Raw genomic sequence first — 18,452 nt, forward strand, 5'->3', positions numbered from 1 at the left:
TGCACACGCATGATAAAATCTGACCGTATGGCTAAAAAACAGCCCTGCAGAATGATACATTTTTTTATGTCGCATATTTGTGCAAACGTTCATCAAACCAGTATTTTTAGGATAAAATATGTTAAAATTAATTTTAGTGCACAGAAACAGAATACAATACCCTGTCACTATATTGCTCTCAAGGCTAGAAGGCTAGTTCACACCACACACAGTGGGTTCCGGGCCGATTCAGTGCCGGAACACACTGGATCGCATCCCAGCCGGCTCACTGCGTTCTGGGGCGTGGCAGTGCAGCTACCGCCCCCCCGCCCCGGCCGCACTGTGATCGGCTGCACCAGAACGTGTGGCACATCAATGCCTGCATTCCGGTCTGGTGCGGTCAGAAAAAATAGTGCATGCAGCATTTTTTCTGACAGCACTGGACTGGGAAAAGCAGGCATTGATGTGCCAGGCATTCCGGTGCGGCCGATCGCACTGCGGCCGGAGGGCGTGGCTGAGGTGCTATTTACTTCAATGCACTGCCACGCCCCATCCCACCCCAGAACACAGTGACCCAGCTGGGATGTGACCCAGTGCGTTCCGGCACCAAATCGGTGTCGTGTGAACTTGCCCTTACTCTGATATTTGCGGGTGATATGTACCATATGTGGCGCAATCATCGTTTTGCACGTGGGCACCCCAATGCGTGTTTGCGTTTGTATGTACGCGTACGGAGTGCTATATGGCCCTCTTTCACATTTCAGAATGTTGGGAGGTATGTACAATCCCTCCCATTCAGGATGGCGTGCTCCATGAGCAAGACCTGAGTCTTAAGAGACCCCGTCAATATATCTTTGAACGTGCTAAAAAAATTGTCAACTCTGGGAAGAGTCAGTTGCATAGCACAGCCCCCCTTCCTCCTTGCACGCCAAAGCCCATTCCTTTTCTGGAAGTGTCTGTGTTTGCAACAAAGCACTCAGGCCCCACCAGTCAGTTCTTGATGCATTGTTTTGTAAAGGTTTATTTAACCCTTTCACTGTCACCGACATATGTCATACGTTCAGCAGCAGCGGGCCCCTGTAAACAGATAGCTGCCGGAACTCTATTTACCTGTGTAAAGCTGACTGTTGGCTTTACACTGGAAGCAATCCGGGGTGGGCTTTAAACCTGCCTGATCGCTGTCAGGGGCCGTTAAACATGTGCACCCTGTCCGACACCTCCTGCCTTGCTTTCTGGGCTCCACTGCCCCTCCCTGGCCCTCCCTTGGGACCAGGACTGGCATCAAAGGGTCCTGGTGCGTAGAGGGGAGAGAGACTAGAGAACATCTGTTTGCTAATCTCCTCCCTGCTGAATGAAACTGAAAGTGACAATGTCATCACTTCCACTTTCTGAGCTGTCATTCCCGGCCAGGGAAGAAGCTGTTCAAGCACAGTCTGTGCTTGAACTCTAATGGGGTGCAAAAGTTATAAGAGGTCTAACAGACCCCTAAAGTCACCTTAAAGAGCACCTGTCACTACTACAGTTCTATTACATAGGAGACTTGTGAGCGCCCCTAAGTGATTGCATTGAAGTTAAGTGAAAAAAAAGTTAAATATAATAAATTTAAAAACACCCTCCAAACATATTAAAAGTCCCTCATCCCCGCGAACACTCGCATACTAACGCAAACACACATAAGGTGTGCCTACATAAGAAGACGATGATTGCACCACACATGTTAGGTATGGCCACATGTGCCAATCATTCCAGGGCCAATATTCACTGTTAACGCTAAACAGATGACCTGTACAGGCTTTTAAAGTGATGCCTATGGACAATTTGGGGTACCGTAGTTTTTTGCCGTTTCTCGCACGTGTACAATTTTTAAGCTTGGCATGTTGGGTATCATTTACTCGGCATAACCTCTTCTTTTATATTTTAGAAAAAAACTGGGTATCATATTGTGTTTTTGTGCACTAAAATTAGCCTAAGTGTATTTTTTTACTGAAATTATGGTTTTGATAAAGAGTTGCAATAATATAATGCGACGTAAACATTTTCAACTGACGCCATTTTATTTTTCAGGGTCTTTGCTTTCAGGAAATATAAAACTCAGGGAGGGTTTCAAGTAATTCTCAGGCCTAAAATGTGGTTTATAAAATGCGTGCAAACAAAATGTAAAAATGGATGTGGCAGCAAAAGGGTTAATAACAGTGATCTCTATCAGTCTCATGTATCATGTCCTTGGTCTCCGACTGTCTCCTACAGCACATCATTCGGTGACATCAGGGGCCACATTTGAGGCCCTCTATACCTTGTAAATTGACAACCTGTGCTATAGTATGTCACTTGAGTGACAGCTCTGAGTCGCCTGGAGCTGCTGATATCACTGGCGTGTTCTGAAAACGAATGTATGTATGCCTGAATATCGTTTTAGTATATTCGGGCATATATTAAATTCATTATTTCAGATTCGTCCGAATCAACTGATTTTCGTTGATTTGCAGGATCGTCCGAATCCGAATGCAAATGTCTATTGTTTAGCAATACATTGAGATGGAGAGCATTGGCAACCCTCAGTCATCTGTTCTGAATGCTGCATTCAGTATTCATATATAAGGTGTTTGGAGATGGATTGCCTAGTATGCAGTATGCTTTTATATCCTGTATATTATTTTATATCTCTTTTTAAAGTGAAATATTTTCTTGTTTAGCAGCCTGTCTTCCAGTACCCATCTTCAGCCAGAAGAAAAAAAATAGGCAGCCACTAACCTCAGTTCCTCCAAAAAATGAAGGCTCTGCTTTCGCTCCAGAAAGTTTTGAATTCTCCTCCATGGCAGCGGGGGATTCAGGTTTGCCATGATGTGTTTTTTCCCTACAAATACTTTATCTTTCAAAATGCTTTACAAAACAAATGTGTCTAATAATTGTTGTCTATATTTTTTTCAAATAGACCCAGACTGAGGCAACCTTATCCTTAAACTATACCTATGCCCTCCTATCCCTTACAGCCAAGGAAGGTGCCATCTTAGCCTCTGTTTGGATAGCAGTTGCCATATTTCTGTACATGTAATCAGTCATTTGAGGGCTTGAAAGTTCAGTTGATAACTGAAATAAGCACACTGGCAACCTTGACAGCTGGCATGCCTCAAAAGTAACTGTTTTGGAAGACATTAAATTGGTGGGTAAGGTTCATCTTTAACTGCTTGCCGTCTGGCCGCTGTAATTAATCGGCAGGACAGCGTGCACTTGAGGGCGGGTCACCATTTTTTAAAAGTCTTTTCCCGCTCCCAATCGCATGTCCAACCCCCCCTCCACACACACACACACAAGCGGGAGAGAGAAAGTTTAGGCATCTTTACAGTAGGCAAGGGCTGGTACAATAGCCTGGCGAGGAAGGGGGTTTAACACCTTGGTCAGCAATTGGTTAAAGTACATGCTCACTTTAAAGTCAAAATTCCCCCCGGCCCCCATCCCTAGCCCATGAATACATAGACACCCTGCAAGTTTGTACTTAGCTCCTTTGATGGCTACTGACCTACTGTAAAGCCTGTAGCTCAACTGGTAACAATTTTGTGCTGTGCTGCCCACACCTATGCACTAATGTCCCGTAGGCCTGAATGAAAAGATGCTCCTGTCATATGTCCAGTTCAAATCAATGGGATGTTGGTGCGCGGGCATACCTGGAGCTAAATTTTTGCCATCTGGGCTGCAGACTTTGCCGAGGGCCTTATCCATCAGGGGGGGTAAATATGGACCCGTGGAAGTGGGTGGAGGATTTGAATTAGCACTGTGTATTCAGCAGGTTAGGGAAGGGTGTTGGGGGAATTTGTTTTTTAAAGTGAACATGCACTTTACAGAAAGTCAGCTGTTAATGTTATAGTGCTTACAGTAGGCATTTTACTGGTGCTCTTTAGTCTAGAAACACTTTGCCATACTTTCCACAAGACAGCCATTATATTCGTGGAGGCCCAGGCTATTCCTTTTTCTAGACCCAGCCTCCATATGAGACCATTTAAACCAGTAATCAGCATTTGGAGGGCATGGGATAGGCACCTAATGATGCTAGAACTCTAACAAGCAACTGTTTAAAGTAATGGAGAGCCCTGAAGCGTATGGGTATTTGTTTGTATGGTGACCATCCTGTCATAGGACAATTTCTCACATACAGGGTATTCTTTCTCTCTCTAAAAAAAACACGGCATTTTAACTAGACAGTCTCTATTTCTAACAAGGCGGTCTCACTGAATAGTTTTTTTCTCTCTCACTCACAAAGAGGGAAAGAGAAGGAAGAGTGACTGTCCTTCTCTTTAACACAGTGGTTCTCAACCCGTGTAACCTTAGGACCCACATTTGTCCTTAGTCATTAAGTCGCGACCCAATTCACACTGCAATGGAATGCACAGAATTAGCGTGCCGCACGTTCCAGTGCGGGCATACGAGTTGTGTGTGGGAGGGGTGTTTGGGTTCAAATGAATGGCAACCCAACACACCTCCCACGCCAGAATGCACGGTAGGTGCGATTGCATAGTACAGTGCGTTAATCACACGGTACTATAGGAATAACAGATTAACGCATTGTACTAGTGTGAACGAGCCCTCAAAAACACTGATATACAGACACAATCTCACACACTCACAGACATTCTTACACACACACATACACACTCCCAAAAATATTTTGGTCCACCCAGACTCCCTACCATACTGGAGCCCTACCCTACCCTCAGCCTGGGGTCCAGTGTGGGCTGCTGTGCTGTGACAGAGTTCCATCCATCCATTGCTTGTACATCTCCCTTGCGCACCCTGTAGAGGTGTCGGGAGCCAGAATGTGACATCACTCCGGTCCAGGCACCTCTATAGGACATATGAGGGAGCTGTGAGCAATGAGCGTATGGATGGAGCTCCCTCGCGGCCATAGCCCCATCCCATCCCACCTCAAGCTGACACTCGGCACCAAGCATCATATTTTGAATGGCTGCATGGCGCGAGAACTAACAGTGTTGCACTAGGGGGAGGCTGAGGACCCTCTCACCTAGAAAAGTGGAAGGCATGCGTCCCCACCAGTTGAGAACCAAGGCTTTAACACATAGAGTACCTTAACACATTCACATTTTAGTTATAAAATAATATTATCTTATAAGTGGACCTCGTGGACATCAATTACAATATGGTAAAATAAATGCAACTTTAGCTTTCAAATAAACTGTAGTCAGCTCACCCTATTTATGCCTTTGGATCCCGGCAAGATTGCATACATCTGCTTACCAATAATATTAAGTGATTCATGTTTCCATTCAGATTCCATGTGGGCAAGCAGAACTTACCAGGCAATCAATGCAGCAAAAAATGTAGACTGTAGGTAAGAACGTTCGCTAATTTATGTTTTCTGTTATATTTTTGCTAGAGGGTGAGGTACAATTGTGGTACAGTGTTCCTACATTTTGTATTGTATACTTTGTAGAAGGTATGGTGTATTAACTTGTCCTCTAAAAAAGATGCTCTTCTTAGGCTGAATTGTTTTTACAACTTGTAAACAATATCACAAGTGCACGACATGGATGTATTGCTGTAGATATGAGAACCCCACTTGTTGGTTTTGTGATTAGCAGTTTGAAATGTAACTCAAAGCACAATTCTTTCTGTATGCAATTGATTTACAATACCTAGGATGTATTTATTTATTAACAATTCATATATCTATAAAATATAATCTTACAAGATCAGTCTTTCTTACCATATTCCCTCCATTGTCCCTGCAGTTGGTCTGACTGTGAGTACCTTTTGCAGGGCCTGCACATTTGCACTAGTCAATATGGTGGATGATAAGTACAGAGGGAACTCCACTATCAGTTCTGGGGCAGCTGGTAGCACTCCTGCCCAAAGGCCTAACACCAACCGCCTGACAGCTGTGCCCTGCAAGAGTCCTCATGCTTATTGGAGTCTAAAGCTGCCCATACACCTTACAATTATCTGCAGATTTTCTGGGGTCAGATGGAAAAAGTACAACAGATTGGCGCAGGTGGAGATTACTCCATCCACACAGTTTAGTGTAGATGGAGGAATCTGTTCCACCTTTTCCATCTGACCCCAGAAAATCTGCAGATAATTGTAAGGTGTATGGCCAGCTTTTCTCCCTCAAGTGATGATGGAAACATTGATCTATATCTGAGTTGTGGCATGCAGCTTGTTGGTTTTATGCATAGCAATATAACACAATTTTATGATGCGATTGATTTAACATACCTTGGAATTATTTATTAACAACTCCTATATCTGTAAAGTATCATTTAAAACTGGTCTTACTTACAAGTTCACATTTGTCATTTTGACTGAAGCGGCCTTACTTTCATTAAAGCAGAACTCCAAGATGTGCAAAAATAGTGTGGGGCTACCCCTGCACTGCAAAGGTTAACTGCTTATTTTGCTCTAGGGGATGGATTGAAGATGATATACTTACTTGATCCTTGACCCCGCCTGACTGCTAGACTGGTCCCTGCAGCATCTTCTCACCCGGCCTCCATCGGTCTAAGGACCCATGACCTCATCACGTCTAATGCAAGGTTCATTTGCTTGCATTAGATGTGAGGACTCAGAGGGACATAACATAGCCGGAGCGGAGGGGGAGAGAGCTGCGCACTGACTGCCGCAGGACAGAGGATCGGGTCAGTATATTTTTTTAATCCAGCCCCTAGACCAAAAGGAGCAGTTAACCCATGCAGTGCGGGGGTTAATTTTTGCACATTCTGGTGTTCTGCTTTAAATAAATATTGTGTCAGGTGTTTTCCATATCTTTCACCAGGGGACACAGGGTTAATTCTGAGACAAGAGGGTTAGACTGCTGCCTGCAGGATACTGGACACTAACAACAAAGCTGTTAGCCAGCCAGATACAACCCCTTCCACTCCCATCAAACCTCTTTTTTTTGCTAGTGTCTTAAGAGAAGCTAAACCCTTTCTAGAAAACGTACTGTATTCTACTTCTATCAATGTCCCCTCTATTGTTCTGCAATAAAGACCCTTCATTTTCTGCAGGGTCAGAGAGCTCATTTATGCAGATTTCCAGAATGGCTGACCATAGGCATAGCCTTGGAGGCTGTACCGTCCCTATCATACGGAAGATGCGGAGCCAGTCTGTAATGTGACCCTAGGGCACTGGTCTCTGCTGTAGGGCACCGTCTAAGTGTACTGCATTAGACAGAGTGCTTTACAGGACCAGAGCTGCAGTAAGCATGCTGGTAGAACCCTGCCAACCAGAGAGGGCAAAGACTGTCTTGATTGGGCATCCATCCTAGCTTGTTTGATGAGTTATTGCCTCCTCAATGCATACTGTCATCGTGTCGCGATGAGGAAGGGAACATGTGCAGTTCCAAAACATTGGCTATATGACCTATGTGACATAATAAAACACTTCAATTCATTGAAATCTGTATGGAATGCTGGTGCCATTTCTTCCTTGTAACCAGCCCAAGGATATGTTTAGGGACCCAGGATCCATCCTTAATGATCCCTCTGTTTCACAGCATTTTAAACTTTTGCCTGTAGCCTTGCACTACTGTGTTAATGAGCTTCCAGATATCATATGCATGATATCTACAATGGGTCTCCTAACTATACATATGCAGAGAAGCTTTCACTTCTCCCAGTCCTCTAGGCCCACGTTCATGCTTGAGACCCAGTTCCACCCCAAGCCTTGGACTTTTAAAGCCTCCAAGCCCGCAAACAACTCCCCCTGCAAGTAGGATGAATTCTGTTTGAATTAGCAACCATCTGCTCCGAAAGCATCTCAGACTCCTGTGTAATAAAGGATGTAAGGTCCAGGGGCTACCAGCTATCATTTCAAGCTCTCACTACACCCTGCCTCATGTTCTGCAGCCTGCCAACATTCCGGCAAAGACTAGCAGATCTCAACACTGCGACGCTGCTTTTGCACAGCTCCTCTCTAAGGGATTAATTGCCTTTGTTCCGGAGAAAAAAAGGTTTCAGGGCTTCTACTGAAACCTATTAATTGTTCCCAAAGAAAAGGGAACAGTCGCTCAATACTGGACTTAAAGGCTTTCAATGTCTTCAATCAAGCACAAGAATTCTGCATGGAACCTATCAGGTCAGTCATTGTTTCCTTCCATCTGGGGTATCTTCTAGCCCCTGTGGATATTAAGGATGTCTACTTGCATATCTCTATCTTTCCAGAGCATCAACATTACCTGCATTCTATGGTGGGCAAGTAACACTACAAAAAAGAAGATTTGATTCTGGGAGATCCGAGTGTATATTGCACCTATTATTGGTCTGTCAAACCAGATTTATAACCGATAACGTAACTACAAAAAAATGGATTGGATTCGCTATAGAGAATAGCGCATCAAAAAGAAGTTCATTGCCCTGCCCTTTTTTTTTTGCATAGGAGCCAGTAAAGCTTGACAACTGCAATCGGTGAATCAGTGGATTGTGGGCGCAGTGCTCTGGCTCCTGTAGATTCTCCCATTTGTCACTTCAGGCTGGTACGGCTGAAATCAGCCGTACATTGGGTGGCTTATAAATAGAAACCGAGTGTGCTGAGCTAGCGGCGACAGCTAGCTCCGCCCAACTGTTTTCTATTGGCCGGCGGTTCTGCTGCCGTCAAAAGAAAACAAAAAACATTTTCGCCATAGGAATGCATTGCTAGATTCCTATTGGCTATTTCAATTTGCAATAGCCAATAGCAAACTAGCTCTCGCACCCGCCCTCTGCTGCTGTCAATCACTAGAGGGGACCTGATGGAGAACTGCAGATCCCCTCTGCTGATTGACAGCAGGATAGGGCGGGTGCAATAGCTAGTTTGCTATTGGCTGTTGCAAATTGAAATAGCCAATAGGAATCTAGCAAGGCATTACTATGGTAAAATATTTTTTTTTTATTCTGACGCCAGCCAACGGCTCTGTGTCAGAATAAAAAAGAAAAAGCAGTGTTTCTCTCCTGTGCGGCCGGGAGCGACCCCTCGGCTCAGTCGAGCCAAAGCATATGTCTTCGGCTCGACTGAGCCGCCCGGCCGACTTCGGGAGCTGTACGGGCTATAGGGAATCCTGTAGGGGTCCTAGGGCCGAAGCTAGCCGAAGGATCAGCCGAAGCTACGGCTAGATCCTTCGGGGGCTTAGTGAATAGACCCCTTAGCCTTTGAGGAGATATATAGTAAACAAAGAATCCATCCACACTCCATTCCATGCTGAATCAGTTAATTGGTTGATTGAGCGGTGCTTTATTCCTATGCCTTAACCTTCCAGGACTTTTGCTGTCAAGGTGCGTGGCACAAGATCAGTTAGTGCCTCTTGGGCTTCTCAGCATCAGGCATCAGTTTCTCATATTTGCAAGGTTCACCTGGTCTTCTGATCACATGTTCATTAATTCTACCAGGTGGATGTTCAGGCCTCCTTTGATGCCAGCTTCGGACATAAGGTCCTTCAGGCAGCTATTTGAGCTGCAAGCTAAACCAGGTGTGCACTGTTGTTTTGGAGGGCTTGTTAGCATTTACTGTGCTGCCTACCCCTCAGTTGGAATGCTTTTGGATGTCCCTCTTATCTCAGAATGAATTCTGTGTGAACTCTAAGAAAATTGTTTTATGGTAAGTACAAAAATCCTGTCTTTTTTACTGACCTAATAATGTCCTCTACTCCACAATGATGATGGTGGCCAGATCTCTATATTGTTTGTACGTGTAGCTTAAGAGGTTCCACGTCCTGTGCAGCATGTCTCTTCCAACCAACAGTACAAGCTCAATGCATCTGTCATGTAAGTATAATTAGTTTTTTTTTATATGTAAAAGAACACTAGACTACGTTCTAGATGATCTCAAAAATGCATTGTACTGTTGGTGTTAAGGTGGAACTTCTGGAAAATACACAGTTTAATTACATACATGTTAACTAGTCAAAGGATTTGTCATTTTTTTTATCTGCACCAAAAACACATACACAGTAGTTCCAATGTATTCTGACTCCGATTGTTGTATTAGCGATGTATCCCTTGCTGAGACCTCTATGCCTGGCCTGTATAAGCAGATATAATCACTGCAGACAATCCTTATCAGAAAGCTGAACTCACCAAATACATTTCCACAAAGTTCTTCATTCCGTGCAGCAGACACCAGGATACAGCAGATGAAAGAATAGATGGCATTTGAAGGTCAAGGATGATAATGTTTCCAGGCTAGCATGTGCATGTGGTCCTGTTACAAGTAGTCATGACACTAAAACGACTGCTGGACAAGAAGGGAAGTACATTACACACAAGAAGAAACACATCATAGATAGTAGGGAACACAGAAAATATAATGCAATAATCAGAATGACTACAAGATGTCAGCACATGAACCAGTTACAATGCTGCTCACAACATATGGCTTAAAGAAAATGAACTATATAAATTCTCATTTCACATTAATGTGACTATTAACCATGACTATGAATTGTCATATTTTATACAACTATTGTGGCAGCACACAATAGTTGTAAATTAGGTTAGTTCACATCATTGCATTCAGTTCCAGAGCTTTTAAAATAGTAGGATGCTTTTTTTGCACTGGAACAAATAAAAATGCATGTAAACATACTTAAACCTAAGCAAAACCAATTTTGTGTTTTTTTTAGAAAATTAAAAAAGCATCAAAAACGTAACAAATGTCCATAAATGCGTATGCGGAAATGCATGGAGAACAGGTCCAGAGATGGTGTAAACAAGCCCCATATATATATATATATATGTGTGTGTGTGAACTCTGAAAATGTAAAATATATTACAAATAAAAATGTTTCTGGCTCAACTGTGTGGAGTCTTATATAGTCCTTTTTTATGAAATACTTCCAGAATAAATGACATCCTAATAGCCAAAGAAGTCTAGTTTTCACCATGGGTATAATGTAGACAAATGCAGAAATTTAGATTAGAATGTGGGTGCTATATCCTGAAATCCAGCATTTCAGAGTGGAGATACTCCCATTGCCCAATTGATGAAACCCCAATTGTCTGCCATTGCTTAAAAAAAAGTATGTATTTTGCAATAATCCTGGTATCTCATGCCTGAAGCAGCCTACAAAGCTTCCTATCACAGCCTAAGCTCAGGGAGTTGTAGCAGGCAAAGCTTGGTCCATCCTACCTCCTGCACATACAGTATATTTGGTCAATAAGGCTGCCTATCATAGTGACAGGCCAATAGATGTTTGTGGGAAAGCATCAGAGCTCCACTACTATTTCTGCCTTTGGACGTGACAGAAAGATTTAAGAGGCTGCTGTAGAGGTATGTACACCTCTTGGTACTAAACATTATACCTCCATCAGTGTGCCCCCTTTCCCCATAGTTTGTCTTCTGTATAGGATATGAGTGTGTGACTGATCCAATCTAAAAAAAAGTTATTTTTGAATATGTGATAATCTTTCTTTTCTAGAAGCAATGTTGTATTCATGCGGCAGTTTTAAACTATGTGGATGTACTTTTTTTAAAGGTTTGCGATAGCATAATTCTGTTGTTGGATATCAGATTATTTATATATTTTAATACATTTACAGGTCCAGCTTTTGGTTTGGAGAGGAAAATGCTTTACAAACCTCCACTATAGATTTGAATTCTTACCCTAAAAGACACTATGGACAAATTCATATGGTAGAAAGTTCAAAGGGACAGCTCAATAATCATAACTATGCTCCAGTAGTTCATCCTCCACTACAGCTTTCAAAACAGACATCCACATCATCATCAAAGAGATCACAGTACTCTTTTGCTGCATCATCTGGATCAAAGGATTTCAAGCTTCCATATACCTTTAAAAATGTTAAAATGAAAAAAGATGATGCGTTTGATGACATGCCTGAGGAAGAAATGGTGCAGGTACTGAAATATTCTGCTGTAACTAAAGTTTCATTGTTTGGTATGTGTGGTCTGCTTCGATCAGCTTATTGGCTGTGCATTTTGAGTCCATGGAAACCACTTTCTGGTCCACTCATGGTATATTTACACAGCCAGACTGGTTCCCATTTACACAATAACGTTAGGACATAAGATAATTTAGAAGAAACTATTAAAGCTGTCTGGGTTCATGAGTATTCACATCCTTGCCTCACTCTGGGTCCATTGTTTACCACTAACTGGTGCAACATGTTTTTTGGAGATATTAAGAGGACAGTCCCACTGCAGCAGAGGTTAACCTTGTTCCATGCTCCGCTACAACTTACCGGTATTATTATACAAGATTTATATAGCACCAGAAGGATCCAAGGCCTGTACTGTCCTCATCAGCAGCTTCTATATTTTTGCTGACTAAGCCTGAAACCCCTACACTGTCTACTAGGCTTCTTATTTCCAATTCTAATTCTTTTATTTTTTTTCCAGTTTGTGCAAAATTAATGGAAAATTCATACATTCCAAGGACACTGGTGAAACCTGGTTCCAACCCTACTGGGTTCTCCCAGAGAACCTGTAACGCCAATCACAATCTCTGACTCTGATTTAAAGGCCTTATAGTTTGCTTCTTTTGAGACCAGAGTTCTGATGATGCTGATATGCATAGTGTTGTTTACAATCTAATTGATGCAGTACGCTCTGCTATGTGTTTAAATGATAAACCTGTTGTATCTGGTACCAGGTCAGTCAGGTTTCTGAATGACATTCATATAAAGAGCCAACATCTGAAAGATTCCATTCCTACTCAGGTTTCTGCACATACTTTATCTTTTTTCCCTCATTCTTGGATCTGCTTCTATGGATCAGTCTGCTTCTCAAGCAGTAATGGGATATCTGTAGCTTATAGTCTTTATACTGACTCTCTTTGCACTTTAATAATGTCCTTTTTACCCATAGGTAATTGTTTACTACTTTGCTCACAAAGTGATCTCTGCCTCCTTATGCTAGACAGCATTGGCGGTCTCTATGCATGACTGAAATCCTTGTTACTGGATCCCTATATTTGTATATTCCTTTTATACAAAGTTTTGTTCAAGAATCCAGGCTTTTTTCCCTCACCACAGGGAGGTGCTGGTGGTGCCACTTGTCTGTCATGCTGTCACGTATTTTTTTCCTTCTTAGTAGCAGTTTGCATAGTTGCTACCTCTATTTCGCTATCCTCCATTAAGGGACACAGCTCTGAAGAATTCTGAGACATAGGGGGTGATTTACTAACCTAAACACACGCACACACTAGGTGCGTGTGATTTTTACACAGCAAAGCGTATTTATCAACCAAAAAGTCTCTAAAAGCATATTTCCACTAATGCCATATATGGAAAAATCATGCACATGATGCATATATAATGCTGCTTCACAGTTTAGACAAAAATGGTTAGCTCATGCATTTACATTCCTGCATTCATCAACGCAAGCAACACAATGTAGAGCTAATTTACACAACATCACCTTGCAATTCATGCTTGGCTTTGCACAAAACACCTGCTGGGTGTGTACACACTACAAAGGTGTCTAGATTCCACCAATAGATCATGCTGGGAGGGAACACACTACAGAGGTGTATACTTGTTCGTGGCATGTTTATAAGGTTAGTAAATCAACCCCTCAGGGTTATGGATTTTATGGTAAAGAATGGTAAGAACAAAATCCTAAATTTCCACAATTTCCTAAGCAATTTATAGGACCACAAAATATGTATTTGCAAATAATTTCTCCTTCAGCTTTTTAAAAATCATTTTGGCATCACATCTGCTTCCTTCGCTATTTGGAATTCACAATCAAAATATATTACCACAATACTCTATGTGCTAAGCATGTCCCTGGCAGAATGCTTAATGTAGTTAATGATTTAGCTCCCTTTACAGATGCATATTATACTTCACATTCCCAGAATGCAGCAAAGGGGACTGCAGCAAAATCAGCACAGACAGAAATTCACCAGTAATGTACTTACAATTGGCACCATACAAGACCATACACCATTCAAGTAATGACCTTATGTGGGATGGAGAAAGTATGAGTAACTCGTGTTTTGTGCACATTTCCACAATATATATGTTGTATGACTAATTTGTGTTCATGTTTTTTTTGTTGGAGTGCACATTACCTTTTGCTCTGTTAGTAAAACTGCAATAGTAGGAAGTGACATTATAAGCAATTGCCTTTTTAGGTTGAATTTTTTACTCTGTAACGCTCCACACTGAGAGGAAGTGTCGTCGTGTTAGAGTTTATATCACTGTATGATGCATATTCTATATGACTTTCTGATTTTAACAGATTCTATAATAATAATAACTTTCTTTTAAAAGGCTATACCTCTTTATCAAATTACTTTAAAAGAAAAACGTAATACTTTAAGAATCATAACTGCGTCAGTTGAAAGCATGAAGCACTGGAGTCAGTACACCGACCAAACTCCACTACTATTTGAGCTATTAGGTATGATTAGCAATAGAATATAACCAATAAAACATTTATGCTTGTAAAATCTAAGCCTAAACTATATTAAATATTTGAAAACGTTGTTTAAACATGTTACCTTCCTTTATTATAATTAACTCAGATTCATCTCCTTTGTGTGTATAATTACTAGAAATAAACCTTGACACTTACAATCCAGAAATAAGTGGGAAGAGGTATTCGGGTGCCCAGTTGTGGAATTATTTAATGTGGCTAGATTTAAGATAAGGCGGCTAGATCCACAGTGGGGGAAGACCACTTTTTACCAAAGTCCAATTCAAACAAATAGAAGGCTAAGAAGCGCTTGGGGGAGCCAACATGTTGTCAGTGTTTTCAATTTACATAGAGGAAGACTTGGAACAGCGGGTGTACCAGAAAGATCTTTGTGGACTTAGGGACTTTAATGGACCTAATACTGGAAATAGCACTGATAGTAGTGACAGGCTGATCCTTGAAATATTTTATTTGTTTTGGAAAAGTAACCAGAAACATGCTCTTGTTTTTGCTAGCCGTACTTGATTCTGCTGTCACATCTGGAAGTCATGGATCAAAATCATTCATTTTGAGGGATGGAAAAAACCATGTTTCGTGTGTATTTTATGAAATTGTAAGTAACATTAATCAATCAGAAACATTATCAATTTATGAGTGTTTTGTCTACTTGAAATGAGAAAAAATAATCATTTTGCAATGCTTTATCTCATAATGTTAATTAAAGGAAGCAGACTCTTAGACATTAGCAATGTACATTTCTTAAAGCAACACTAAACTCAGAAATGAAATAATAAAAATAACTTCTATTACAGAAATAATCAATGACTGTGTACCTTTTTTTGTCATTGTTCAGCTCTAAATGGTCCAAAATCTGTTTTATTTCTCTCCATCCACAACTTCCTGGCAGAGGGTGGCTACTTTTCTTCTCCATGGTCCCTATGGGAGCTGAAAAGTAGCCACCCTCTATGCTGGTTCATGTGAAGGACTACAACATGCTGGGGGCATGTTTTCTGAGTCTCCTCCCACAAATCCTCCCCTCTAGACTCTGCAAGGAGCTGGGATTTCTTAGGCTCTCCCACACTAATATATGAGCTTTGATTTCTCTCCTCCTGGCTTACCAAGGAGGGAGTGTGGGGGCAGCTGCTTGTGAGGAGATTCAGCATGTGAGCTGTCACCAGCCTCATACTTTCTTCTGAGTCTCAGCTCACACGCTGAATCTGGTCACACAGTCACAGATGATACGGCTCCTACATATGAAATAAAGTTGTTTTTCTGTGTAAATTGTTGTAAAGTTGATTGTTTGTTGTAGATTTATTGTGAAGCTGTTGTAAGTAGTTTTGATAATTCAGAGCATTGCAGAGGAGTTGTAGGCAAAGAAAGATGTGCACATGTCCAGAATCAACATGCACAGTTCTTTCTAAGTGAGAGGAAGTGTGAATGGAGAGAAGAGTCACGGGAGCGAGCACAGCAGACTTTTTAAAGGGATTCAAATAGTAAGACATTATTTTAAAACATAAATAAATGTGGCTTTGGAGAATGTTCATTGTGTAGATGTGTATAAGGAGAAAAAAGCTGAGGGTTTTGTGCTGCTTTAAGTTAACCTACAGCAGACATTGGCAATTGAACACATGATAAAAAAACATGCGTAAGCAAGGGTGAAAACTCTATGTCATTCTAGCGCTACTTTTGAATTACAAAAGTGAAGTGAAATTGTTTGCTTGAAAAAGTTCCTATTTCTGTATGTTTGGATGCTAACAGTAAACACATCTTTACTTCACTTTAGTAAGTAATGAGTTAAACCAGCCTTTTCCAGGGCTCCATTAGCGGTCAATGGGCTCTGGGACTCCATGAGAGATCATGAAAACTAACATAAACCATTTGGGTGGATTGGTCTCCTAACAGGGACTGCATACGTCCAGCTCCCCCACTTGCCAGAGCCAACATTTCATGACCATGGATAGTCTCCTTCTGTCTCTTCTGAATAACCATGGACACCAATAATATTTTTATCTGTGTGTACGCGGCCATTTTTCCCATTTATCATCATTGTGAGGAGGATTTTTCCAACTGATCATCAACTGAAAAAGTATTCTTACTAGTTAATGTAATGGGATATTATTTTCATTGACACCCAATGTAAAGGGTATTCTTCTACTCACCACCAATGTAAGGGACATTATTCCTCTACTGGCCACTAACATGTTCACATTCTGCATTTCATTTTTGGACATTATACTGCTGAATATGAATGCAGTCTGAGCCTATGAAACCTATGAATAAAAAATGATCAGCTCCAGGTATCAAACATACAGCGTATGCTACGGGGTATAATTTATGTGCGGGATTTCCTGAAAATATTTTGAGGGTTTCTTCAGGGTAGAAAGTTTGAGAAAGGCTAAATTAAATACTTAAAGTAAAGTAAAAAGTAGTGGGAAATAACATAGTGCTTGCCAAAAACAATCTATAGTAATTATACAACCTCCCAAACCAGAATTTTAGTATATTGTAGATACTGAAGAGTCTTTCGCTCACCTTTTTCCTCTCTGAGACTCCAGTGGTGGGATTTCACTTATTTGTCTTGCTCACCTTGGGAGTTTTTGCCCTGATGAATTCTCCATATTATGAAATAATTTTAAAAAATCTAACATGGAGAGTGAGATTGCCTTGTATTAGGAATGTCCAGTGAACAGAACTGGGAACTCAAGAGAACAGATGTCTTTTCACAGATAACTGAAACTATCAGGTATTTTATTACATACTTGCCGGTGTGAACTAAAAGCCTTAATATAATATTGAACAAAACTGTTTAAAACAGCATCTTTTTACCTTGTGTCTTCATCGGTCGCTCTCAGTAGGCTTTCTAAGTTGATATCATTTATTGTAATATTGTATAAGCTGCACTTGGATATAAAAGCATGTATTTTGTTGTTTACTAGCTTGAGTGTGTTTTTTCTTAGGACCGAGATTTACCAAGACTAATAAGAGGTCGAGTTCATCGAGTCATGGGGAATTATGATAAAGAAAGAACCGTGCTAAAGTGTGTTTCTGTGAGGCCGGCATCAACCGCAGAACAACAAACCTTTACAGAGTTTGTCACTGCTTCCAGTAATGAGATGGAACAATACATTAAGACAATCAATAACATGTAAACTTCATTTGGATATGTTTATCCTAAAAACTTAATTTGAATATGTTTATCCTGAAAGTTAATGGAATATGTGAGTTGAAAATAACTCTTTACTTTGTCTGTAAAAAATATTACGTTACATTGATATGTCATATCACAAGGGCCAGATGTGTATGTATTGTACACTCTTTAGTAATACTTTATTAACAGCATAATGACAGTTTTTGGAAAAATAAAAATTACATTCCATTATATGAGCTTTGCTGCTTTTAAATCTATATCATTATTTCCTGTGTATTTATAATATCTGTATGATCTGCATTAGAATTTTTATATGATTTTTTTAATTTAAACATTTTAACTTTTCTGCATAAAGTAGAACTGATTTACAAAACTGGAGAAAAGTGTTTCCTCAACCAGTGAGTTACCAATTTCTATCTTTCCAGTGTATGCTAACGTTAGTGAATTGGTGAATTGAGAGCTAATCCTTTTAGTGAATGCAATGGACAACATGTCTCTGTTTAGCCATTACACAGAATGTGATAAATACAGTGGGGGGGATTTATCAAAACTAGAGCAAACAGAATCTGGAGCAGTTGTCCATGGCAACCAATCAGCATCTTTCTTCAGTTTGCTCAGGTAAGATTTGAAAAAGAGAGAGAGAAGCTGATTGGCTGCAGTGCAAATTTGCTCCAGATTTTGTCTGCTCCAGTTTTGAGAAATACCCCCCAGTATATGTAAATATATTTTTTGAAACCCTGGATCCTCGTATTTATTTTGCTTGTTCTGCCCTGTCCATAGCTTCAGTAACTTTTCCTCTCCTGGCTGTATGTCTTCTGCCTGGCAGTCTTTATCTCCATCCATTCCCACTTGTGCATTGTGTTGTACTATAACTGTGTTTATATTACCCTTTAATTTCCTGTGAGCATCTGCTGCAACATGTTCAGACCTTCTTTACAGTTTGAGTCTGCAGTCCTAGCTACAC

At 40.9% G+C, this 18,452-nt stretch overlaps 1 protein-coding gene across 1 annotated transcript; it reads left to right on the forward strand.

Moving 5' to 3' along the window:
• Positions 1 to 1,176: 1,176 nt before the first annotated feature.
• Positions 1,177 to 17,489, forward strand: SPATA22 (spermatogenesis associated 22). Its single transcript, XM_018557635.1, has 10 exons — positions 1,177 to 1,273; positions 2,676 to 2,810; positions 5,260 to 5,320; positions 7,978 to 8,061; positions 9,218 to 9,233; positions 9,348 to 9,389; positions 11,656 to 11,814; positions 14,196 to 14,325; positions 14,856 to 14,953; positions 17,298 to 17,489. The coding sequence occupies exons 1-10, from the start codon at positions 1,177 to 1,179 to the stop codon at positions 17,487 to 17,489; spliced, it is 1,014 nt and encodes a 337-aa protein (XP_018413137.1).
• The last annotated feature ends 963 nt before the right edge of the window (positions 17,490 to 18,452 follow it).

This window comes from Nanorana parkeri, unplaced genomic scaffold, assembly GCF_000935625.1.
Source record: "Nanorana parkeri isolate BGI_ZX_2015 unplaced genomic scaffold, ASM93562v1 scaffold293, whole genome shotgun sequence".
NCBI lineage: Eukaryota > Metazoa > Chordata > Amphibia > Anura > Dicroglossidae > Nanorana > Nanorana parkeri.